This window comes from Lissotriton helveticus, chromosome 5_1 (assembly GCF_964261635.1).
Source record: "Lissotriton helveticus chromosome 5_1, aLisHel1.1, whole genome shotgun sequence".
NCBI classification, from domain to species: Eukaryota; Metazoa; Chordata; class Amphibia; order Caudata; family Salamandridae; genus Lissotriton; species Lissotriton helveticus.
This window is the reverse complement of record NC_136065.1, coordinates 164,335,595-164,362,083: the sequence shown is the minus strand read 5'-3', so window position 1 is coordinate 164,362,083 and position 26,489 is coordinate 164,335,595. Positions and strand designations below refer to the sequence as shown.

Here is a 26,489-nt window from a genome sequence, read left to right as displayed (position 1 = left end):
GGCGATAAAAAATCCAGCGATAGCGGCATTTTGGGAGGTTATCGCTGGTAATGGAGCGATAAAACAACAAGGATAAGGATATCCTTGTTGATAGCCCTTGATGGACTTAGCCATGTAATCCATCTCCCATTGGATTACATGGCTAAGTATGAAAATTAGCAGACGTAAAAAAGCAGCGTTAACCGTGGTTAGTGCTGCCTTTTTTTGTCTGTAACAAGGTTAGCGTGAAGCTTGATAATAGGAGAAATTCTCCTATTATTTTGCTCTGGAACGCCCATTTCGCATCTCATTAGAGATGCAAAGGGAAGCGTAGTGAAAAAGGGTGCTAACATGCGAATTTGCATGTTAGCACCCTGTTGCTGATAGGGCTCTAGTTTTATCTCTGCCATTTGGGCTTTTAATGCCAAAAAAGCAGAGATAAAGCCCTTGTTGATATGCCCCCTATTGCCTCAGAAGAAACATGTTAAGTTCAACCTGGTAGTGAAAATAGGAAACAGGCGGACTTTACCATGACTCTCAAGGGAGGGTGGGAGGTGCTAATGGAGCAGCGCCACCTTGTATGGCACTGCATTGACCTGGTGGAGAATTATTTGGTGGACCATCTATGTGGTTTATTTATCTGTACACAAAGTATGGTAATTCAAGGAGACTGCAATACCTCTCGTTCCCTTGCGCTTATTCACACTTTGTGGGGTGGAGTGACATCGTATGGATAAAGAGCTGAGGCAGGGCTGGACTGGCCATAGCGGGCACCGGGCAATCCCCCGGTGCGCCACACGGGTGGGGGGCGGTTTTGTGCCCCTGGGGGCCGTTTTTGTTACAGGGCCGAAATCGTCCCTGTAAAAAAAATCGGCCGAAAACCGGCCCCGGCAAAGAGCTCGGCGGCACCTCCAACCCCCCTGAGTGGGGAGGGGGGCCGGCCGAGCACTTTGCCAGGGCCGGTTGTGGTTCCCAGTCCGGCCCTGAGCTGAGGTTACATTTATCTCTGAAACCTGATGAGATTTTGCAAAATGTACATGTACTGTCGACTGAGGAATGGAAAGAACATATGTACACTATGGAGACAATAACATTTCCAAGGTACAACCCCAACCATACAGGACAATTATGAGCAATCAATGAGACCAGTGATTATTCAGTCACCTTAGAGTAAAAATCACCTGCTCCCTGAAGCAATAGATGAAACATTTGCTCACGTTTTTCAGTTTGAATGAATGAAGCTTGCATTGCTGCTCTGCATGCTATGCTGCAAATGTTCTATGCGTCTTATGCTTCTCTGCTGACCTCTGTGCGGATCCAGTTTTGTGTGTGAGGGAAGCTTACACTGTAGTTGTCCATAGCGTTGTTATTCTGTATGTTTTGCTGTAGGTTGAGAACAATTTCTACCCATGCAAAAGAGATTGCCAATTCTTGGGTTTCTTTGAAGTCACTCCAAATACATCATACTTTTCAAAGTCATTTAGAGCTTTTCTAGATAACAAAAGCTCCCTTCTACAGAATAATTCATTGATTACACTGTATGTATTTGGTAAGTCCGAACAATAAAGTGAGACTCATTGACAAGGCCTACCGTAGCACAGAAATTGATGTTTGATTGTCTGACAAAGTGTTGTATGCCATAATATTGAAATAAAAATATTGTAATACTTGAGCAGACAGAAGAACTTTAGCCTGGATGAGAGAAACATCAAATAATAAAAATGAATTTAGTTGGAATTTATTTTATTTCACTAAGTAAAATAGATGTACCATATTATCTAAGCTTATAAAAACTAAGGGCCATATTATCAAGCAAGGGCGATACATTATCGCCGCTTTTATCGGCAGGAAGCTGGCCCTTGTGAATTCCCATAGAAGCCCAGGTTCTGGTGTTAACCTGGGCTTCTATGGGAATTCACAAGGGCACATTATCAAGCCCATTATCGCCACTTTAGCGGCAGTTTCCGGCTGATAAAAGCGGCGATAATGTATCGCCCTTGCTTGATAATATGGCCCTTTATTTCGATTTCTCTAAAAAAAAAAATTATTTCCATCAAAGAAAGATTTATCACCATCATGTACAAAATAAAAGAATTTAAAGATTTTTCAACCAAAAGAAAAACCAACCAGAAAGTTCACAATTTATATACTTAAAAAAATAAACAGAAACATAACATCCCCTTAAAATGGATATTTTTACGATGACATAATTTTTCGTTCTAATAGATCATTTTGAGTTTTGCAAATGTCAAATGAACCGACCTCATAAAAAGAAAAGCCACTATAAAGAAAAATAGGCTATACATACTCAAAAGAGAACACTGGAAAAATACATTAGAAAAGTGCTAAGTAATTTATATTAAATCAGAGCTATTGCGTGTGTCTTAAAGACTGTGCCTTCCACCAGTGGTGACATAATAGCTCCTGCAGCAGCCTTAATGCGGGGAGGAGTCCGAGCTCCAGGAGGCCCCCTGTGGCACTGTGCTGGGCCCGTGGCCTGAGAACTCCTGACTGGGCTGGAGCATGCCCCCCTCTCCATGTAATTTGCAGGGGGGCCCCTCAGTTTTGTTACAATTCACATCAGGTTAAATGCTAGTCAGTGCACTAATATTCGGAAAGTGGATACATTGTGGCAGGGAATGTCAGATGCAATACTCTAACTCCAGCCTCATAACATTTGGGCAGGCGCATATATTTGAGGGGTGAAATATGATATTTAAGTTCATTTGCAGAAACATTAAAGAAGGTATATAAATTGGGGATGGACTGAAGGGGAGGCGTATTTACTATTCAACACCAATACCAACAATATTGGTGGAAGTGCATACATTGGGACAGTGAGGAGTGGAGTGTCAGATTTACATTACTAATCTCCTGTCCCACAAATATTTGGCAAGAAAGTGCATTCATTTGGGGCTGGGGGATAGGTGGGAGGTGAAATCCAGTCTCACATTGGGAAAAGTGCAAACCCTGGGAGGAGGGGGAATGGCGTCAGATTTACTATTCTAACTCCAGACCCACAAACATTATGGAAAGTGCCTCAGCTGGAGGAGTGAGATGTAATATTCTAACTTCAATCCAACAAACATTGGGGAACACGGAATCATGGAGTGGGGCACTAATCAAACTCCACTTTTAACAAATATTTGTGGAAAATAAATATATCTGAGAGGTTTAAATAAATGACCCCAAAATGCTTGATTTCAATGAAATACCCAAATACTGAGAAACAACCTATCTAGCAATTTCTTTCTGCCTTTCCTTCCAGTAGGCTCCCGCCGGGACACTCCTCTGAGTAGCTGTGCGTGCTAAAAATCTCAAAAACATAAGCATAAATTGTTTGTGCTGAGATGCAGAGTCATATGCTCAGTTCAGAGCCACCTGGTTGGTTTAAGCCCTCTATGCTCAGGGCTTTCATTTTCCCAGATATACACTGGTTTGCCCATTCCTGTTCCAGATGCCCGGGTATAATTTCTTATATTCATATGCTTAGGTATAGCCCGTACCCAGGTCAGGAGGACGGATAGTTGAGCTGGACGGTGGCAATGGATGAGGAGTGTAATGTGGACTAAGGGCCTGTTTAAGTGACTAAGTAAAGACAACCCCAGGATCATTACTGCTGTCCTGCCACTTGCTCCAGTAGGGTAGTTGGGAGACAATCAGCACAACTGTGCCAAAATGACAGTAGGTCTTAACACACTCTCCCCCATCACTTCATTAGTGCCAATGGCACTAGGGAAAGACTGAGCTGAGGATGCCTGCCCTATCTGCCGCAAGGCTCTCACGTGTCAGTGGCATGATTCACTGGTGGTCTTTTCCTCAATCCTTCTTGGCCTGGTGACATGGGTGGAGGGAAAGTTTCCTCAATTCTACCACCAGTTTAGCAATTCCCTCCTGTTTGCTTTTTATGAGTGTGGGAGAGAAAATTGAGAGAATCAGCAGGGATTTTAGATCCCCAATTTCCTCTAATTGGCATTTTTTTATTCTACCTCCCTCCTGATTAGGCCCGGGTGGAAAACTACGCTACGCTTGCGTAGTTAATGTAGTTTGCACAACTACGCGCTACACGAATTGCACATAGCACAGTGCAAAAATGCGTAGCTTAGCGTAGTTGGCATTTTTTGCTCACTCGCGGTCCTCAACGTCAAGCTGGTGACCGCAAGCTAGCAAAATGACATCCCGGCAATACTTTTTCCTCATTCGCGACCAGCAACATCAAGTTGCCGATCGGGAGTGTGGAAAATAAACCTCCCAACGAGATTCTCAAAGCAGGGAGGTCAGGTTTCTCATTGAGAGTGGTCGCGTATGCTCGCGACCGCACGCGATGAGAAACTATCAGTCCACGTAGAGAAAGCTGCCGCTCGAGTAAAAATCTACTCGAGCGGCAGAAAATGACCGCTTGCACTGAGCAAGAGGCAGTTTACAATGATTGCACAGTGCGGACAAGCATCCGGCACTGTGCAATCATTACAAACAGCATTTCCCTACCGCACTACGCAGTTCGCGTAGTGATACTTGGAGCTCGTGTAGTGCGAAGTGCACTTCGCGTAGCTACGCGTAGCGCTACTATGCAAACTACGCCCAGGGTAACTCCTGATACAGCAGCCATTTCTGAGCCAATGTGAGTAGTTAATTCTATGCAAAGAAGCATTACAGGCTGTTATTCAGTACCGAAGAACTCATTGAGTGTTATTTTTTTCTCCTCTAGGAATGCCCAGCTAATGGGTGGAGTTTTCGAGAGGAACAGTGTTCATCATTTAATTCCCATGTGTACAACAGAAAAACATATCAGTGGAAACCTTTGTATCCTGGTAAGCAGGCACTGCCTTACTTTAGTGACGTCACTGTGCGGTTCCTTTTTCAATGAATCAGAAATGAATTAAATCATAGGCCTTTAAATGTTCATTCGATGGAATCTTCTGATTGCTTTTGTTGAGTGTGTTTAATTTACCTATAGCTTTATAACAATCCGAGGTATTTGTTGGGTTCAAACTAGTTAATAAGAGAGGCAATCTGGTAATATCAGGGCCAGTCCCACTAATAACAGGGCGAGTCTGGCTGATTACCATGTAAGCCCATTTAATAGAAAAATTGGTTCTGTTGAACTGGTTGCACGGTCTGTCCACAACGCAACATGGTAAATTCAGTGTAATAGCAGTTCTGTCCAGTAAACAACAGAGTCTGTCCATCTAATTGCAGGGTTTGTCCAGCTAAGTGCAAGAACTGTCCAGAACACAAACGGTCTGTCCAACTACTAGCAGGGTCGGCCAGGCTCCTAGTAGCTGGGTCTGTCCAGCTAAATTAAGGATTTGTCTAGAGTGCAACATGGTCAGTCTAACCTGAAAAGCAAGACCAGTACAGTTGCTGGGTCTGTCCAACAAATAGCAAGGTTTGTCCAGACAATAACTGTGTCAGTCCAGTCAATAAAAATCTTTGTCTTTCTAACTCACCCACAAGGGTGTTTTCTGTGGTCTGTTAAGCCTCCTGCTTTTCGGAGAAATAAATCGTTACTTTTTTGCACGTTTGTCAACAGGCCGGTCTTTAAATGTATTTTTCTCAACGTAGTTTATATGTCTATATAGTTTCTTATTGATAACGTGACAAATCTGCTTCAGTTTAATTCCCTTACACAGGGATATCCGACTTCACTAAGCATCTCCAGCAGGGGGCAGGTATAAACTTTTGTCCAATCAGTGTGAAGCAGCCTCACCAAAAACAACATGCAGTTACTGCCCGTGGTTGAACGGCGATGGTTGAATGTTTTTCTTGTAGGGGTTGATACATTGCAAAGCCCTGGACCCTTCTGGTGCTTGCTTGATTATTTTAAGCAACCCAGAAGAGCACATTTATTCTGAAGTGATTAGAAATCCAACGTTCTGGAACTTCCAGTGCCCGTCACATGGGATGTTACATTTTATGCTGGGAGGGTGAAGTAGATATTCACTCTTCTGGTAGTAAGGGGCTCTGATGTGTTATTTAAAGATGCTGGCATAGAGATGCCTTCTGCTGGGTGTATATTTAGTTATAGGATTCTAGATTAAACGTTTGCAGGACTGATGGTTCTATATTGTGAAGGAATAGAAATTCCACTTGCTGGTATTAAGGGCCTTTGATGCATTATTAAATATTTCTGGGGTAGAGACCATCCTTTGGGGACAGGGCCATCAATATTAAAGGAAATGGTAGTCATTATACAAATATGGCCGAATAGAGGTTTGTCTTCCTAGTTGTGAAGATGCTATATTTCAGGGTGGAAGGATACAAAGAGTGAAGGGAAGAGAAGGGAAGGGAAGGGGGCGACCTATATTAGAACCAGGACTCCCTTTACATTAGCTTTTATCACTCAGCCATTAGCGCACTGCCCCAGACCCCCCAGGATATAGCGGCATGGATTAGCAAATTTAGCGGCACAAAAATGGAAATTTAGCGGCACAAATATGGAAATTTAGCGGCAATTTTGCGGCATTTTACGTGGCCATTTTTCCTACAACAAACACAGATATCTTAGTTTTTTTAGTTATTTAACAACATTAAGCTATGTATATTTGGTTTACTTACAATGCAGACACTTTGTCTCCCTCGAGCGTGTGCTTCACAATTATGTATTTACAACACAATTATGGGCTGCTGCAGTTTCACAGCAAATCTACAACTAGGAAGGAATATTTCTTTCCTGTCCATATTTTATTGTATCTTGCTCCCCGTCCCATCCTTCCCCTGTTGTTGCAACAACACCTCCTCACTGTACTTTCTACTAAAAATGGCTTTGCCAATGTTTAAGTCAAATTGACCTTTAGAGAAATATATAGATTTTCAGAAAGGCGAGTGCATATAAAAAGCCACTATGGCTTGGTGCGAGTAGTTCATGTAATATAGAGAACAAGGCTAGGGTTCTGTCCGACTAATGAGGCGATTGTTGCAGTTCAGCATTTCTGTGCCGTGGCCAGTGCCTTCTCAGACAGCAGGTGAGTGACAGATTCAAGTAATTAGTAGTAAGGAGAGAGTAGTAACATACATCTGCCCATAGCTGAGGGAGAAGAGATGATATTTAAATTGAGCAGCATTGTGTAAGGGCGGGACTAGTAAATGGAAGCAGACGGGTTTTTGTTGCTGTATGATTTATTTTGGAGAGCAGTGCATCAGTACAAGTCTTTCGTGTAGCTCCCCTACGGGGTGACCGGCTCCTCTCCTGGCGAGTCTTCCGGATCACGCCCTCCTCCTTCCTTCGGACGGGGCTCCTCCTTCTGCTGGGCTCCGGAGGCTCCATGGCGTCTGCTCTCGCCGAAGACCGGGGGGGGAGAACAAACAAAATGAGGAAACGTAAGTATTCAGGCTGAGCTGCTGGTTTGCACACAGGGATAGGGAACAGTGAGGGACGTGCTCATTACCCTCGGTGCAGTTACACTAGCGGGACGAGTGCTCAGGGGCGTGAGGATGTGTGAGAACGGGAGGAGGGGGGGGGCCAAGACTAGGTCCAACGAGGAATTTAAGGCCGGCTTCGCCCTTTCCTCCACCACCCCAGGAAGCGTTCACGTATCTCGGTTAGCTGTACCCCTCCTGGCGTACGGCTGGGCGGATCGTGGTGTTGGCCTCCGGGCTCAGCTGGTCCTGTGGGATGTCGAGCCGAACTGTCAGCAACCTCCACGGGTTCCTCAGGGTCTCGCGGCTCCGGTCTCCGTCCTTGTCTCTCGATCCTCTCGGGGTCCAGAACGCTCTCCTCACTTCGCCACTCGTCTCCTATCCTCCACTCCTCCGCTTTGCTTCCCGCCTCTCCTCTCTCCTTCACGCTGACCGCTCCTCCGGTGTAGTAACACACCTGTGGACTGTCGACGCCGTCCTCAAGTACCTTACTAGACTCCTCCCCCATCATACTTCTCGTCCACTTAAAGGGCCCCCAGTCCTCTTCGTCTTCGTCGTCGCAGCTGTATCTCTCCGGGCCCGACCATACCTGGGCCTGCTGTGGCTGGGGAAACAAGAGGGGGGGGTCACAAGTGTTTACATGAGAGCCCTCCATGGGGCGGGATGGCTGGCCCCTGTTACACATTGACATTTACAGTATAACATGCATGCCACTATTTGGAAGCAGGAAAGAGGGAGATTTTGAAAAAGAAATGGGGAGAAGTATCTTACCCATTGACCTACATTGATGTGAGGGCAATGTTAGGCAGGGTACAACTGAAATAAAGTCACATTGGGCTTTAACGGTCGTGAGTCTCCTTCCTGAATAATGTGTGTTTGCATCTATTCAGCACGGACAATTCCCATGAACAGGAGAACAAGAGAAATGAGAACCTACTATAAATTGTATGAATACAAACATTAACAATGTAATTAAATATAAATCATTCATCGTTAACTGTCAGACAGAAGCACAATTATAATATACACTTAAAAGTTGGCATTTTTCAGAGCATGTAGTGTCCTTTCACAAATAAGTGAGCAGGGCAGGTTTGTAAAAAACATAAAAGATCTACAAGGGTATTGAGTAGGCCAGGAACTAGAACATTTCGAATAAACGTAGTCCATAAAAGGCAAAGTATGGGAAGGAAAGAGAGGGCAGGAGAAATTGGACTGGACACAGACGCTGTCAGTAAGTGGTAGAGTGAAAGAGCATAGAGCCAACAGAGGATGGGTGCCCACACACAGAGGAGTGCCGAGAGAGAGAGAGAGAGAGAGAGAGGAGCGCCGAGAGAGAGAGAGAGAGAGAGAGAGAGAGGAGCGCCGAGAGAGAGAGAGGAGCGCCGAGAGAGAGAGAGAGAGAGAGAGAGTGAGAGAGAGAGAGAGAGAGAGAGAGAGAGAGGAGCGCCGAGAGAGAGAGAGAGAGAGAGAGAGAGTGAGAGAGAGAGAGAGAGAGGAGCGGGAGAGAGAGAGAGAGAGAGAGAGAGAGAGAGAGACCCTGACCCTGACCCTGACCCTCACTCTGACCCTCACTCTGACCCTCACTCTCACTGCCTGCCACTACCGTCAGCCGCCATCCGATGCATGCCAGAGCTCACGTAGCCAGGGAGCTTCTATATGCCCAGGCGCTTTGCTGATGCACGCACATGCGTTTCTCTTTCAGTAATCCATTCTTTCAGGGTCAGCCCTAATGACTTCACTTACAGCGATCACACCTCCCTCTGTCAGTCAAAGGTGTCTCTTTGTTTCTAGCGAGCACTAATCGCCCGTCCCGTAGAGCGGGTAAGTGCATTCTAGTGGACAATGCATAGGTCCAGACTGCACTCCAGGAAGTCGATCACGGAGCTTAGTCACTAACCAGACCCCCCAGTATATAATATAGCGGCTTTTGTAAAAATGCAGCACGATTTCTACAGAAGTGCCGATTCCTGGAGGGTCTGACTGCCCTCCATCGTACATGAGAAGAACATGCAACTCCTTTTCTTATCACTTTACACTCCGAGTTTGCCTCTATAATATTTGATGTGTGTATATTGTTTTAGTTGCTCTTTTCCTTTTACTTCTCTACGCTGAGCCATTGATCCTCTTACTCACTCAGTCGTCTCCCTACTAAGGCTGGGTGGTTAACTCTGCTCCGCCAGCGAAGTTTGCGGAGTTTTAGAACTCTGCACTATGTTTCGAGTGCGAAGTTTTCCAAAACTCAGCAATCGCAACAGAGTGGAGTTTACTGGTGCTGCTGGGAGACTTACCTTCCTCCCAAATCGGTGTCCTGCTCCTGCTCCACTCGGCTTCAGCTGCTCCGGTTCAATTGAACCAGAGGGCCGGGGGTTTTGCGGGATTAGGGGCTGCGGGGGTCGCGTGCCGTTGGTTTAGCGGGAGTGGAGGGTAGGGGTTTAGCAGGGGCGAAGGGTGCGGTGAGGACAAGGGAGGTGCAATGACTGCCTCAGCCTGGCCAAGGAAATCCACAGAATTTCACAGAGTTTTCCAGTAACTTCGTGAACTTCCGTGGAGTGCCACTATGCAAGCTCCTCCCAGGGTTACACCCTACCATTGGCAATTCTGCCATCCTTTCTGTGGCATCTATTGATTTCCCTTTCATGTTGTTGTTCATTTCTGGCTTGAGACAGTTCCAGGTCTGGCACCCAATTTTGCTATTCATGATGCAGTATAATGTAAAGAAGAGAATCAGGCCATTTTCACATATTGTTTGATTGTCCTCCAGTCTGCCGATTCTGGTTACTAGTATATTTCAAACTCACCGATATTTGTTCAGTTTCACTTCTCTTCGATAAACTTCACCTCTTCCTGGGCGGTTCCTCTCCAATATGGAACAATTCTGTTATAATGGAAAAACGAGTTGATACAGTAATAGTAATTCCATTGCATAATAGCATGTCTAGTTGGATCTGTCATCATCACAGATGAGAATGTGCCAATGTTTACTCCACACAACAACTAAGCAAACGAGATTTACTATAGTTGCCCTCTTCAACCTTTCTATCTAGAGGACAGAATAACCCGCCTGATTTACATGGATTGTTTGACCCTCCATATTCATTTTAGTTCTGCTTCTAATGATCATGACAAAGATACATTTATAATCCCTGTTTTCCTCCCCTTTGCGATAGGCTATTCTTTCCTCTCTCTCTCTTCCTCTCTACCCTTTTTATTTCTTCTTTCAACAGCAAAAAATATAAAATGATATGGTCTACAAGTTTATTGTTCTTTAGAATATTAATTTTCATAACCTTTATTATTGATACATATTGATTAAGCTATTTTTATTCACACCCACAAACCTTTTATAGGTTGCAATTTTAATTGTGAATCGATTTACTCATGTGGATTTCTATTCTCTGTCGTTTTCCTTATATTGTGGCCCACTCTGTAATTCTTTAATAAAGCATTATTGTTAATCTCAGCATTAAAAATTCTGAAGCACGTATGGCCCTTTTCAGTGAAATGACACCAAGAATAACAAAGCATTGTTGTGGCCTTTTTTCACTAGATGATTATGTGCATATCTCCAGCAAGCCTTGTGACCTCCACTGCACCACTGTGGATGGCCAGCGACAGCTGATGGTTCCGGCCCGCGATGGGACATCTTGCAAGTACAGCGACTTCCGCGGCATTTGCGTGTCTGGAAAATGTGAGGTTGTTGAAACACTACACTAAAAACTTTAGCAGTAGCGTCTCAAACATTTCAGATGATGTATCACTTGTCGGTATACCAACAATGTGTATTTTCCATCTCTTTATTTTCCTCTCATCAGCCAATTGGATGTGACGGCATTCTCTTCTCCACCCATACACTAGATAAGTGTGGTGTTTGCCAGGGTGATGGCAGTAGCTGTATTCACGTGACAGGCAACTACAGGAAGGGGGCTTCACATCTTGGTAAGAATTTTAAATTACTGGCTTTAAGCAAGCATGTGTAATGTGCCACTGGCGATCAAACTATTCCTTCGGTGCTAGTGTCATGTTAGAATTTTCCCTTAATTTACATGAAGTTGGCTGTTCAAAAATTACTTGTACTGGTGGTTTGATATCAGCGCACAACACACGCATACACACAAACAGACATACACACACACACAGAGATATATATATATCTATATATATATATATAGATATATATATATATGTATATGTATATATATATATATATATATATATATATATATATATATATATATATAAGGCTGAACACTTCTTTGTAAAATTGCCTTTCAACTTGCTGCAACCTTGGAATAAACGGAAATTTGAACCTACCTGTGTGTGGCTCTCCCAAATAAGTGGCAAACTTTATTTCTGGATATATATATATATATATTCACTTAAAGAAACAAATACCCTGGGTTTTATAGTTAGGAAATAGAATTAGAAAAACCTTAGAAATCCACTGAAAAAACAGAGGTTACAAGGACATTATAGTTAGACTAAGATTTCACTCATACAAAACCAGTGAAAATCAGCAGTTATAGTTACCTGAGCTAACTATAACTTAAGTCCCGCAAAGCACTGCTTATAACCTCCTATATTACATCACTCATGACATAGTCAGTGACATTACTGATGACATCATCAAATGAGTATAAGTGTATTTAAGAGAATATCAGTGTTAAACATGTTTATTAACCAACTTCAAAAGTTAAATTAGTATACTAGGTGCACTACTACAGAGTGATACTACTTCTATTTATTTATTTATTTATTTATTTATTATTACATTTATTAAGCGCACAGCTACCCGGAGGTTTCCCGGCGCTAAAGCAAACTAATCGGTGAAAAGAGGGAGGGACATTAATTGTTAAAAAGCCATGTTTTTATTCCTTTACGGAATTTCAGAAAGCACGATTCCGTGCGCAAGGGTTGAGGGAGAGAATTCCATAAGGATGGGGCCAACAGGGCAAACGAGCGGCCACCCATTTTGGCTCTGTTAATGCGTGGAATTTTAAATTTGTTTTGTGACGAGGACCTGAGTGTACGGGGGGGAACATATTGTTGGACTAAGGCAGCAAGATAGCACGGGGCTCTATCAGTCATGATTTTATGCATGTAGCAGAGTGCTTTAAAGTGCACTCTGCTTTCAATGCGCAGCCAATGCAGGTTGCGCCTGTGATGAGTGACCGATGATCTTGCGGGAAGTTGGCAAATCAGACGGACTGCCATATTTTGAACCACTTGATATTTCCTGGTAACCTCTTTGGCAGCACCTAAGAGCAGGATGTTCCCATAGTCCAGGCGTGAGATGACAAGGGCCTGGACCACGGTCCTCAAAGTGTCTGTAGGCAGCATCCAAGTGATCTTCCTCAGCCACCTGATGATGGTAGTACAGGTGGCCGCAACTTTCACAACATGATGTTTGAAAGTGAGTTGGTTATCGAAGATCACACCGAGGTTGCGCGCAGACACTGATGGAATAGGTAGAGGACCCATCTCCGGAGGCCAATGGTGAGGGCCCCAAAGAGAGGTGTCGGGTCCAAACAGAAGCAGCTCTGTTTTGTCCCCGTTGAGCTTTAGTTTGTGCTTCAACATCCAGTCCGATATATGCTTTAATCCAGTTTGAAGAGAGGAGGAGGGGAGGTTTTTGTTAGTGGAAAGTGAGTAGATGACCTGTGTGTCATCAGCGTAGGAGTAAATTGTTAGACCAGCCTGTTCGGCCAAGAACGCAAGAGGCCTTACGTACAGATTAAAGAAGAGGGGACTGAGGATAGAGCCCTGGGGAACACCGTGAGGAGAAGGAAGGGTGGAAGATACAGAGGTAGAAGAAAAAACCTGAAACGTGCGATCAGACAAAAAGTTAGCAATCCAGGCCAGGGCGGTACCACCAACACCAACTGCCTCCAAGGTGGATAATAAGATGGAATGGGAGACGGTGTCAAAAGCGGCACTCAAATCAAGCAAGATGAGTGCCACCGTCTCACCCTTATCCACTTGGCGCCTGATGGTTTCTGACACGCCAAGGAGAGTAGTTTCGGTGGAGAAACCAGCCCTGAAACCGGACTGGGATCCATGGAGAAAATTGGAGGACTCAACAAAAGAACTAAGTAAGGAATTGACATGTTTCTCCAAAATCTTGGAGAAACAGGAAAGCAAAGAAATAGGGCGAAAGTTGGAAGGATTGTTCGGATCAGCATTGGCCTTCTTTAATAATGGTACCACCATTGCGTGCTTCCATTCATTCGGAACAGTCGCTTCTACCAATGAGGCGTTGAGGACATCCAAAATAATGTGGAGAGGAGCTGGGTCAAGGGAACCCAGAACTTGAGGGGGGAAGGGGTCAAGGGGAGAACCAGATTTGATGTCCTGAAGATATTTTTTAAAAAGCGCCGGGGAAATAGGATCCCAGGAAAGCAATGGGGGAGTGGTAGGCAAGGAACAGGGAGGAGTAACCAGAGGCGCGACATGGGTAGGAGTAACAGAAGTGGAATTAAAAATGGCATAAATTCTGTCTATCTTTTCCCGGAAAAAGTTAGCTAGAGCATTGCACTGTGCAGTGTCTAAGCATGGGTCTTTCGGGACTGAGGAAGCACCAGAGAGCTCCTTGACAATTTTAAACAGGGCCTTGGGCCTGTTTTGGGCCGTGAGTATGGTGTTATTAGCAAAATTAGCTCTAGCAGTGTCACATGCCGCATGGTAGGTTTTAAGAGCGGATCTGTAATTAGCTTTGTGCTCGGGGTTATACTTTGCACGCCAAATACGTTCAAGTTTCTTACAATTGGATTTTACCAGGCGTAAAGAGTCATTAAACCAGGGCGCCGGGGGGTGGTGAATTTGAGTTTTATTTTTTTGGGTAGGTAAGCAGGAGTCCAAGGCTGTAGTTAACCATGATGTAATTATGGGTAGCTCTTTAATCGTTATATTAGAACCTGACGGGATGGAGTTGGCCAGAGAAGAGTTAAATCTGTCAAGGTCTAGACGTTTCCAGTTCCTACTAGTTTTGTGAGTAAGGTCTGGCCTGGAGATGTCAGCTATACATATTTTAACAGAAAACTTAACTAAAAAGTGATCTGACCAAAGAACAGGGGTAGAGGATTGATAGGAAATGGTTGTCAGATTGGAAATAATAGGGTCTAAAAGGTTACCGGCCTTATGAGTAGGGTCGGAATTGTAGAGATGCAGGTCAAGAGCTTCAAGATCTTGTAAGAGACGTTGAGCAATAGCACACGAGACAGAATTAAAATGAATATTTAAATCTCCAACAATGGTAAAATTAGTAGATTGTGCTAGTAAAGGAGCAATGAGTTCGGGAAGTGCAGTAGCCCAACCGCTCACTGATCCAGGTGGACGGTAAATCAGGATGCCTGTTAAAGTAAATTGGGGGGAAAGAGTTAATTTAAACAGGCCCGCCTCACAGTCAGGGAAGTCGAGATCTTCCCATTTACAAGAGAACTCTCTTTTGTAAATAACAGCAATTCCTCCTAACATATTCTAACATATATTAAGGGAGTGGCTGAGTGATTGTATATATCCTTGTGTGTACAGGTGTGTGAGTGACTATATGGGTGTATAAGTGGGGGTGTGAGTAGCTGTGGGAGTGAGTGAGATGCTATGCGAGTGCCTGTATTGGTGAGTGAGTGGGAGTGTCAGTGACTGTATGGGTGAGTGAGTGGAGGTGTGAGTGGCACTACGTATGGGTAACTGGGTGTGTAGTGGCTGAATGGGTGGGTGAGTGGGTGGGTGTCTGAATGGCTGTATGAGCAAGTGGCTGGGTGTGTAAGTGGCTGTATGGGTGAGTGAGTGGCTGTTTGAGTGTGTGTTTGGCTAAGTGAGTAGGTGTGTTAGTGGTTGTATTGGAGAGTGAGTGTCTGTGTGCATGGCTGAATGGGTGAGTGTGCGGGTGTGTATAAGGGCTTGTATGGATGTTTTGTGGGTGTGTGAGTGTTTAAATGGGCCAGTGAATGGTTATGTGAGTGGTTGTATGGGTGTGTGAGTGGGCATATATGAGGTTGTATGAGATGTGAGTGAGTGTGTGAGTGGTTCTGTAGATGATGTAACCATTTATGTCATTAGAGATGTCATCAGTGATGCCACTGACCATGTCATGAGGTATGTATTATGTAAGGTCATAAGCAGTGCTATACAACTGGAAATTTCTTTAAATAACTCCACAACCACTGAACTGATTACACCAAATCATATAAAGGCACTTTCCTGAACCAACATCTACATTTCTACCAATTTTGGTGTCATTCCTTTCAGCAGTTTGGGCTGTAGCCTTGTCCAAAGTTCCTATGGAAATTAACATGGGAAAAATGTGTTTTGGGATCCCCCCCCCCATTTTCTCAGCCCCCACTTGACGAATCACCCTGAAACTTTCAAGACAGCAGCTGAATTGAGTGACAAACTAGTTTTCATGAGGATTAATCAAACAGCGCCAATGTTATTGGCAAAACAAAAAACTCTTTTGCTAAGGAAACTACATCCTAACTATAACTACCTACTGGTGACTGCCAGTAGGTCATATATATATTTATAAATATATCAGCCATTCATTGAAGATGAAACAAACTCCTTTGTATTTGACACAAGCATACGAAGATATCTGTTAGTAAGGATTTCAGGTAAGGTGAAGGTTAAACGTAAAATAACCACTTGATGTCCTGAAAAACATAGTGCATGCTTCTAACAATTTATTGCAAACAGACCATGTCCGAATACTAGATTCCAGCTACTAGAAGAGCATACCACATTATTAAATTCTAGACCCTAGAAAGGTATTACCTCAAAAAGCCTATTCCACGATTTTGGCTCCCAAAGTTAGGTTTCCTTATGGTCATCCTGGTTAGCACTAAAAATTCTGTCAGGCCTTCAAGGACTCCCTAACCAATAAGAAGGGTCCCCTTTCAGCCAAAGGCCAATGAATATCCCTGAGATATGGGAGATTCAGGGCCCCCTCTTCACATTCCCCTGGGACCCCCATTATTTTGTGTTACGCCACTAGAATATGCTACAGTGGGGGGAATGGTTGGGTGCATAGGGACGTTGTCAGGTAGGGAGAAAGGGCAATGTTATCTGGGTCAATGTGATTAGAAGGTTGGGGGCAGAAGACATTCTGGGAGATGGGGCACTGGTTAGGGACTGGCCACAAGCCTCTCAACCTCTCATAGCTCTAGATGTAACACTGGCTAAACATTGGCTTTATTGTGTATTATTTACTTTGTCATGCTGCATTCTAACCCTACAGCCTGCTTAAGTAAGCCTGAACTCCTTGACTCTACTACCTAGAAGGAGTTAAGTTTCCACATAAAGATTCTGGATTATGTGTAGGGCCGACCTTTAGGGGTGACTTATATGTATAAAAAGGGATGGGTTAAGGCCTGGCAATCTGTTTAACTTGCCAGATCGACATGGAAGTGTAAACAGCACATACAGGCTCTGCAGTGTTATGCCTGAAACATATTTAGAGTGCTACTTAAGTGGGTGGCACAAGCAGTGCTTCATCCCACTAGTAGCATTTCATTTACAGGCCCTGTGCACATGTAGTGGACTTTACTAGGGACTTCCAGGTGAGAATTAAACATCCCAAATGTGGATGTATCAAATGTAACCATGTTTTAGGGAGCGAAGAGGGAGAGAGCCCAGAGTTCTAAAGCCAACGAAACAGAGACGGGAAAAAGGTGGGTAGGAAGGCAAAACATTTTAGGGTGACCCTTCACAGAGGGCCATTTTCCAACAGTCAAGCAGACACAGTACTTCTATTTTCTTCACCTCTTCTAAGAACCTAAAAAAGTCTACCTAGCTGGCCAGCCTTGCTATTCTTAATGGAAGATAACTTTCTTTGTCAGAACCCAACATCAGCAGCCTGGCTGTCGAAATTGTATAATACCATCTTTTATGTCTTCTCCTTTGAATGAAATTATGAGGTGTTCTGTAGGATTTTATAGAACTATTAAAATTGCAAATCACATCTACAAGATGGGTGAACAGTATTCTTTTAATATAATTCAAGTAACTATAAGGTAATACTGTGAGAACGTATTACAAATAAACCTAGATAGCCTGCAAAGCACGCAAAAAATCAACCACTACATGGTTGTCTGTGTTTCACTGTTCCCAAAAATTGGTCAACTAACACTACATCATGTCAAATGTCAATGTAATCCAGTATTCCTCAGAATAAGATAGAATGCAGTTTTTAAGAAAGCTTAAGAATCTGGCCCTAACTACAAACAACACATATAGTTTCCAAGGTGATTTATTAAATATAACTATAACAGGCATTATAAATGTGTTGGTTATGAAATAAGAGCTGTAGTTTACAAGAATAGAGCCTCTGAAATTGTGCAAACGTTTATATTCCAGTACTATTTCATTAGCAGATTTAGTACATGGAATACAAGCATCAACAGTGGGCATTAGAAAACTTCTTTCAGTGAAACAGCTAGGGAGCTATCAGGATGGATGGTCTTGCTGATAAACAGTGGTTACTGCAAAGCATCTGCCTTTTCACTTAGATACGTAGATAAAGTCATTGTTAAACTTAATTAGCAAGGGCTGTCTTTGAGTTCTAAACAGACTTTTCAAAGCCCCAAGGTCATGAGATTATAACCTGCAGAAGGCTACAATAATTGAATAGCGAGTTGATCTTGGTAGCTTCTTCAAGATGAAATGACTCTGTTGTGTTCCAAGTAGAAATCAAAAGATAGCAGCAACAGGTTGAATGTCCTTATTGCTCCCTGCAGCCTTGGCACAGGAGGGGAATGTGCTGGAATGGATGATGGAAATACCATCTACAGGAAATTCGGAACCAGGTCTTGTACCTCATCTGGGTTTCACTCCTATGGCCTCCAGTCCTGCATAACAAGCATTGCACACGTTTCATGCTGAGTACGTTATTAGGTACTTTGACCCAAGCCCTTAAATATAAAACGGGATCCTTCCTAGCTTACAATTCAAGTAATAATATTTTCTTCGGTGCGCTAACAAAATATCTCATATTAGTGGTCTAATATATTTAATTATAGAAACACTGAGCTAATTTCTTTCAGGCACGCACAAGAGTTGTGTATTAATGGAACATTGCCCTTAGTGGAATGTGTATTGCATCTATAGTCAAGTCATGAAATATTATTTCAGTCACTGTTGCCTAGGTTCCATCACTGATGGCCAACGGGGCATGTGTAATTTCTTAAACCTATAAACCAGTCTTCTAGCATTTCTAAGATTAGCTTTAACTGTCTCGTAGTTTAATATAATGATTGACTCTATACATGCTTGCAGGATAGTGAGGAAAGTTGTACAGTTAGCTTTATCAATGGTTCTTCAGTTTAATATGACATGTAAGGCGATTTGCTACATCACTGTCATCAGTATGAGGCTTACTCCACAATTGCTGTTGTTACTGAAAACAACTAAGATGACTTCTGTTGATAAGCAGCTCAAACAACTCTGCTCTTGGCATCAAAAATCTCTTGTAAAAGACCCTACTACAATAGCAGCATGTCAAAGGATACCTCATTCCATCCAAACCATTGTGTTGCCTTTACCATATATTTTGTTACTTCTTAAACAATGTTCGTGACTACTGTTTGAACTTCTTGACTTTCCTCTTTTGTGATATTTCTCTGGCTTCCTGTTCACGAGTCTATCACGTGATCCTTTTTTCTCTTCTCATTAACATTTTCCCAGTTTCACCTTTTTTATCCTTGGTATATAGATCTTGTTTTGAGCCTTCTCTTCAATGCTATTGCAGCTTTTGAATTTCTAAACTTTGTTATCTTCACCCTTCCACCCCTCTTGTTACTGTTGTTTATCATTTCAAGTTTGGTTGATGGTATTGTAATAAGCGCACACACAGTCCCACTTACAGATACCTTTGTCTCTCGTCTTTCATATGCAGTATTACATTTCTACTTTGTATCTTCAAATATCATCATTCTTCATCCATATCGATGACGTTTGATTCCTTTCACTTCTACTATAACTTTATTGTATTGTGAATTCGTATGACTAAAAATGTTCTTTTTTTAACATGATCCTACAATTTTGTAGTGTGACCAAATGTGGCTTCTCTATAAATGATTGAGTAAAAGCCCTGAACAAAATTTACTTAGTACATAGCTATACCATTATTGAAGGTAAGCGTGTTTTACTTTATATTCATATTTTGTTTTCATTTTATTAATATATAGTTTTTCTTAGGCTATTCTCTGGTCACACACATTCCTGCTGGAGCACGAGGTATCCAGATAGTAGAAAGGAAAAAATCGGCAGATGTGTTGGGTACGTGCATCCTTTATAACAGTTAAAAATCTTGATATTAGATGATTTTTGTAAGAGCATGCCAGTCTGAAGCCATTTCCTTGAATTAAGTAAATGGTGATAACCTTAAGAGTCCTGAGTCCTTGTGAAGTCCACGTTATAGGACCAACAGTGGCTGGGGTGGGTGGAGGGTGCGGGTAAGTGGAGGGAACACTGAAGCCAAAGTTGTCTGCTCTGGGCAGCTTTCCTCCCATATAAAATGTTGCAGTATTGACTGACACATTTCTAGAGGGGCCCCCCTACACTTGTTGGACGTTTCTGCATCACTGCCTGTAGGGAGTTCAGTGCATAACTGCACTACCTCAGGGGGCTTCCACATGTGAATCCTTTATGTCTTTTTATTACCTCTGTCAAAGTCCTTAATATGGGAACAGAAAAAAGATAAGCCATATTATCTAGAAGTTGTCCATTTTTAGCCTTGGTTGGCAGGTTGATCTTCACAAGATTTAATGCACAGGATCTCAGTCAGCATTTTTAAATTGAAACATTATGTGCACAGCGTGCCTTTCAAAAAGGGTTTGTCTCTAATGCTAAATTGTGACCACTACAAAGGCAAAAAGCAAATGCTGAGGGCCTGATTCACAGATGGCCTCTGCACTAATCGTGGAGGCCCCGTTGACATGGAGGAGCCTGCGCACTCGTCACGGAGTCCCGTAGTCGCGGGGGAGTATCTGCACTCATCACGGAGTCCCCGTAGTCGTGGGGAAGTCTCCCCACTCGTCGCAGAGGCCCAGTAGCCGTGGGGGAGCCTCTGCACTCATCATGGAGGCCCCGTAGTTGTGGGGGAGTCTACGCACTCAGGGAGGATTCTTTGGAATACAATTTCTCATTGCAAAGAATACTCTCTAAGATAGAGACTTCCCCGCAAGTGTGGTCCTTTGTGAATCAGGCCCTGAATTTTGCTCAAATCAAACTTTTTATATTAAAACTCAATGTCCTTACCAAGTGTGTTTCTTATGTGTTGTAAATTCCGGGAAAGTTGCAATTTTTTCTCTAAATATTTTAACACATTGTTTTTGCTTCCCCTTAATAAACAAATGGCTGATGTAAATGACTGACAATAGAAATACATGCTGATCTACTTAAATATTCTGAACAAAAACACCTGTGAGCTGTTTGTGATCAAGAAAATAGTGTTGAATTTTTGTCTTAGCACAAACAATTCAAGGGAGGGGATAGTTTGTTGAGAAAGGACTTTGAATTGTATTAATTCTCCTTTTTACTTATATCTGAAGCGGTTGCAGATGAGTCTGGCTACTTCTTTTTCAATGGGAATTACAAGGTCGATAGCCCGAAGAACTTTAATCTGGCAGGCACTGTGTTCAAGTACAGGAGGCCGATGGACGTGTATGAGACGGGCATTGAATACATTGTCGCCCAAGGACCTACAAATCAGGGACTAAACATAATGGTATGTTTTGTGCAGGGAATTTCTCTTCTGATGGGACAAGGAAAGATTATATTTTAAAATATTGCTTCCCCTTAACGTGGGTAATTACTGAGATCTGTCAGTGTTTTGGATAAAGAAACATTCCATGCTCGTGAAATTACCAGTTTCATGTCTGCAGCTTGATTATGTATAAAGGGTAATTTTAAAATAAATTGGCCCCTTTGTCAAAATTGTAACTAAAGCATAGGCTACCTGGAGCCATGTCCCCTTTGGAGCCACTTTCTGTGAGTTATGTTCAGAAGGAAGTATAGCCTTTTCCTTAGGTGTGCTGCTTGTAATACATACTGTAATGTCTTTATTTGTGCTACCCGTGACCCATAATGCCTATGTTGTCATACATTATATGTGGGCCTTTAAACGTTGTGTCTACAGATGTTATATGTTTGAGTGTCCATTCCTTACATTTTGAGGAGTGAACTTAGTGATTCTCCATGCTCTGTGCCTTTAGGTAAGTAATATGGGACTCTCCATGCTCAGTATTTTAATCTGTGCTATGTGTGTGCCCCAGGGGCACTGCGTCTGCAGGTGTAGTGCCTGAGCTATTTAATGCCATGTGCATCTTAGTGTACTTGCTGTGACTCTTGGTACTGAATGTCTTGACCATTAATAAGTCATCTCTTTAGTTGTAGCATTGGTAGGCCTTTCATCTTTCAGTTTACTTCACTTGTCTCCCAATCCCTGTATGTTTGGAGATGCCTTTTATTGGCCCTTGCTGTGCCTTTTTTTTTAAATGTATTCTGCCTGTAATACCTACACCATCAAGTATGCTCTTAGTGACCTTCTGTGTGCTACCTTTCACTCATGATGCTGTCTTTCTTAACGTGTGTTGTTCGTAGCTTTCAGTGCTGTTTCTGGTACTATGTGCTGTGCATGGTACTCGGCATCCTCTGTCACAAAGGCCAGATGTATGAAATACGTTTTTTGCTTTTCCTAAATAGAGACTCCTTAGAAATTGCTTTTTAGGTAAAATGCATAGTGGTATGTATAAAAATAAAGTTTCTTTTATAGCGATTCCTACAGTGTAGGAATCTCAACTAAGAAATCGCTATTTAGGAAATAATAAACCGTTTGTTCCTATGGACTTAAAAGCCCAAAGGTATGAATGGTTTTGATTTCCTAATTTATGATCTTCTAATAGGAAATCGCAAATTAATAAATGCCACAGAAAGGATAACGTTCAACCTAAAAAAAATCGTGCACATGTAAAGAACGCACTTTAAAAAAACACGTTTTGGAGTGCTTTTTTAAATTGAACATGGTTACCATTTAATTTGAGTTGATGGTAATAGCATTTCTTAAATGCCCAATTTGCATTTAGGAAATGCTTTGTATATGTACATAGGAAATCTCTATTTGCGATGTCCAATTTGGGTGTCACAAAATGTGATTTCTACTAGCTGCAATTCACATTTTGCGATTTCCAAATGACCCTTTTACATGCCCATGGCTATTTAGTGTTTCTTAACGTGCCGAAATAGCGATTCTGCCCATTAAGAAATGCTAAATGGCTTTGTACATCTGGTCCTATGTCTGCTATGTTTGACCATTCATGCATTGCCTCTTATGATGTGCTATCTGTGACTACTAATAAGTTATGTAATTACTTTTTGTGCCCCTTAAAGCCTTTGTCTGGTTCACCTGGCAATCCTCGTCTGCTGATCCTTTCTAAAAGATTACTTGCCCACCCTTTATTATTCAGTGCAACAGTCATCATTACCTCCTTCAATTATGGTGTGGTGTAGGATGTGGTGAAAAAATACATGATTACAGCTTTAATTAAAAAACCTGGGCTTGATTCAAGCAACCTAAAATGCTATCAGACAACTACCTGCCATTGCTAAAATCATGGAAAATCATCTATCTTGGTGGCTTGCTAAACGTCCGGAGATTTATTATCCACTTGATGAAGACTTGACAGAGTTCCACTCTGTCCACAGACTGATGTTTTCAATTTGTTTTTCGCTCATTTGTGTGTGATGAACAAATGATGTTTCAAATCGGTATGAATACAGTTTGAAGAGTTTGGAATGACATTAACTCTTTTATTTTGTCAAGTACTACATTTTTGTTTGAAAAAACGTATCTATTCATGAAAAGAATTTGTAAATCTCTTGTTTAATACAATTGAAGTTTGTTTACATACTTAGAGACACTTTTGTCTTGAGCTGTGCATCACGCAGGCTGTGGTTTCCCACGGCATCCATTTTTCACATATGTAGAGTTAGGCATAGAAAATCTCTACTTACCTTCTGATATTTTGGTCTCAATATGATATGTGGTGCCATCAATATTCCTACCTCAATATTGCGGGGGCATATCCTTCTGCTGGACACTTGACCTGTGACTTATCCATCTCAGCTGCTTCCAAAGCTGGTACCCACAATCAAGAACCTTGGTGTATTGTTTGATCAAAAACTGTCACGCCTTCCTCAAATCCAGAAAGTCTGCTCAACAGGATGCGCCCAACTGAAAACAGTGAGGCAGGTGCAGCACATGGAATACCAGCACCAACAGTGGGCATTAGAAAACAGTTTTTGGGCTAAAAGCTAGGGAGTTCAATTTTGAACAAACTTAGCAAGGACTGCCTCTTAGGTTACATAGAGCCAAACCCATGAAATCATTGAATATACCCTACAGGATGCTAATAATAATTGAATGGTCAAGTTGGTAGCCTTTTTAAGATGAAATGACTCTATTGCGTTCTGAGTAGAAACTAGAGTTGCTTCAGTGCCTGGCTATTGGATGTGCTATATGTCACCCACCAGCTACTGAATCACTGTGCGCTTTGTGACTGCAGTCCTTAATGTCGTGTGTCTTCAGATGTTTTGTATGTCTTGCAATATCATGCGTCTAAAGGCATGTTATACGTGATCAGTGTATCGCGTATTACCCATAATATCCTATATCTCAAAATGATACCTTAGACTGTCCACCCTTCCTGTTATATGGTAATTCATGCAAGACCTTTAAACTTATATTGTTTTAGGTGTGGAATCAAAATGGAAGGAACCCTTCTATCACCTTTGAGTACACACTTCTCCGGAGGACACACTCTAAGCTCATACAGCCTGTCTATTACACATTCCCTGACAGTGAAGAGAGCAGAGAGTTTGAAGGAAGAATGCTGGAGCCTACTTTACACAACACCAGCTTCCACAGAAAGCTTCCCAAGGGTCAGATAGATCTGCAGAACCAGGTGTTTGGAGGACAGGAGACAAAGGAAGATCTCAAGCTGAAAAATGGCCCAGAAACCAATGAGGTGTATGAGGGACCTGATGGATTGGATTGTGAAAGACCAAAGAGCAAAACTATTGAAGGTAACCTAACGTACACTCGTTATGATTCCTCCCTGTGTTTTAAGCAACTTGTTTCAGGTAAAGTTTTGAGCTTCTGTCTTTCTTCTCTTCAACACAGATGTATCTAATGTCCATGTCCCTCACCTCACATCTTTATCAATTAGTTGCTTAAGCTATGTAAGAAGGAAGGGATTTTTAATAATAAAACCTGCTACAGAAAGTAGTTTCAGTACATCTGAAACAAGGGAAGACTGAGTGGAAAATTCATCGAACAAACTAGTATCTACCTTTATTTAGTCGATTTCATGGACTTTTTTATTGAGTTTTATAAGCCACCACATAGCACCTCACGGACACTACAAAGAGCTAGGACAATTAGCCTGGTGTATGATAAAAGTACAAAGTAAAAAAGGTTGTTAGAATGTAACCAGATACGGGGTGTGCAGCCTCTCTCCTGTATTGTTTTTTTGCTGTCGCTGTTATATTGTTTTGTGTCTGCATTGTTGCAGAGCATCAGATCCCTTGAAGTACATTTTGATGGGCGGGTGGCATGTAACTTGTTGTGCTAGAAAGATTGTGGCCTGTGAATGAAGTGTTTGACGAGAGTAATTGAGCATGGATTAGCTGAGTTTAAGGATGGAGTTGAGTGAATATGCGTGTAGAGATAAGGGAGCTTATGGTTAAACATACCATTATTATGCTTGGTTGGTATAGCGTAGATTTATAGCATGGCTAAATGAGAAGTGTTTTGATCTTGTGCATGATGACCATGTTGCTCTTCTTCAGCAAAGTGAAGGGAGAGATGCAATTACATTTGCTCCTACCCAGTAGCTCTTATCAGCAGTAGAATGCCAGCCAGAAGACTTCAGCCTTCAGTGGTTTTCACCTGGAGGTGACTAGTTTCTGTTCTCGATCTAATGTACTTCCAGAGTACATGGCCTTAGGGATCCATGGTCTGTCTCTTGAAAGATTGTTGCTGAATCGGATGCAGAGATGGTGACTATACAGCCCTGGAATGGATGTAGCAAGGAGCCAACATTCACAATAATTCAGGTTCCTTGTTTCAATTGCTTATGTGAAGGATGCAAAGGATTTTGAACTTGATCCTTTACACTCTAAGAGCTAGTGAAAAGTTTTTAAGGGTGTTTTCAGGTGCTCTTGTTTTGAACATTTAGGCACAGTTTGGCAGCCTAATATTGTAGCATTTGTGATTTACCTGTGAGCTTTTGAGCGCTATATGAAAACTATTTTACAGTAGTCCAACCAGACCATCACTAACACCCACATTAACATGAAAAACATTGATGGTTTGTAAAAGGATTTTCCTGAGAATTAATTGACGTGGATTGTATAGAAAATTGCTTATTGGTTGCGTTTTATTTTGATCAATCCATCCATGTATTGAATTCATGCAGGTGAAATACTATGTTTGTTTTACTGCAGTCATTATTGGCTTCAGAGAATCAATGATGCAGACAGGGGTGGTGCAAACATTTGTGATAACCTGGGCACATTTATAACCCCTGAACTTCTAGGATTTGCCATCTGATGAGATAGGTGAGAGAACAATGAAACACACACTTCCATGGAGGGGTAAAGAGATCAAAGAAAATACTCAAAATAAAGCAGACATGGGTGGTGAAGCAATGGAGGAAGTGTGGTAAGAGAGAGCCACACAGTGAAAAGAGGGTAAACATGTAATACAAAACAAGCATTCAAGGGAGAGATGGAAAACACATTTATTCCAATTGAATATCAAAGGTAAAGAAGAAATAGATCCTTGGTTAAAAGCAGTGGAAAGATGCAAATCATCCTATCAGAAACACTGTAAAGCCATTGTGATTCAGGGGAGGGAAAAACACACATAAAGAGGAAGGAAAAGCATTGCATAACAAGCAAGGAAATGGTATTGTCAAGAAAGTGAAACAATACGCAATGGGCTAACCCTACGCTTGCTCTACTTACCGGCACTACATATAATAGGTCTTTTGACAACAGACAGGTAAAGCTGTCAGTAGGCGAGACCTAAAAAAAGCCTCCTTTGGTAGCACAACATTAACTATGACAGATCTAAAGAAAAAAGACAAGGGTAAGAATAG

General features: G+C 42.2%; 1 protein-coding gene across 1 annotated transcript in view; it reads left to right on the top strand.

The window, feature by feature from the left end:
* Window positions 1-26,489, top strand: part of ADAMTSL2 (ADAMTS like 2) — a 190,509-nt gene that overhangs the window by 60,250 nt on the left and 103,770 nt on the right. The window contains exons 5-10 of the mRNA XM_078641958.1: window positions 4,688-4,790; window positions 10,886-11,031; window positions 11,151-11,274; window positions 19,525-19,605; window positions 20,880-21,055; window positions 24,081-24,411. Coding sequence (XP_078498084.1) covers window positions 4,688-4,790; window positions 10,886-11,031; window positions 11,151-11,274; window positions 19,525-19,605; window positions 20,880-21,055; window positions 24,081-24,411 — 961 coding nt within the window. The remainder of the gene's footprint in view (window positions 1-4,687; window positions 4,791-10,885; window positions 11,032-11,150; window positions 11,275-19,524; window positions 19,606-20,879; window positions 21,056-24,080; window positions 24,412-26,489) is intronic.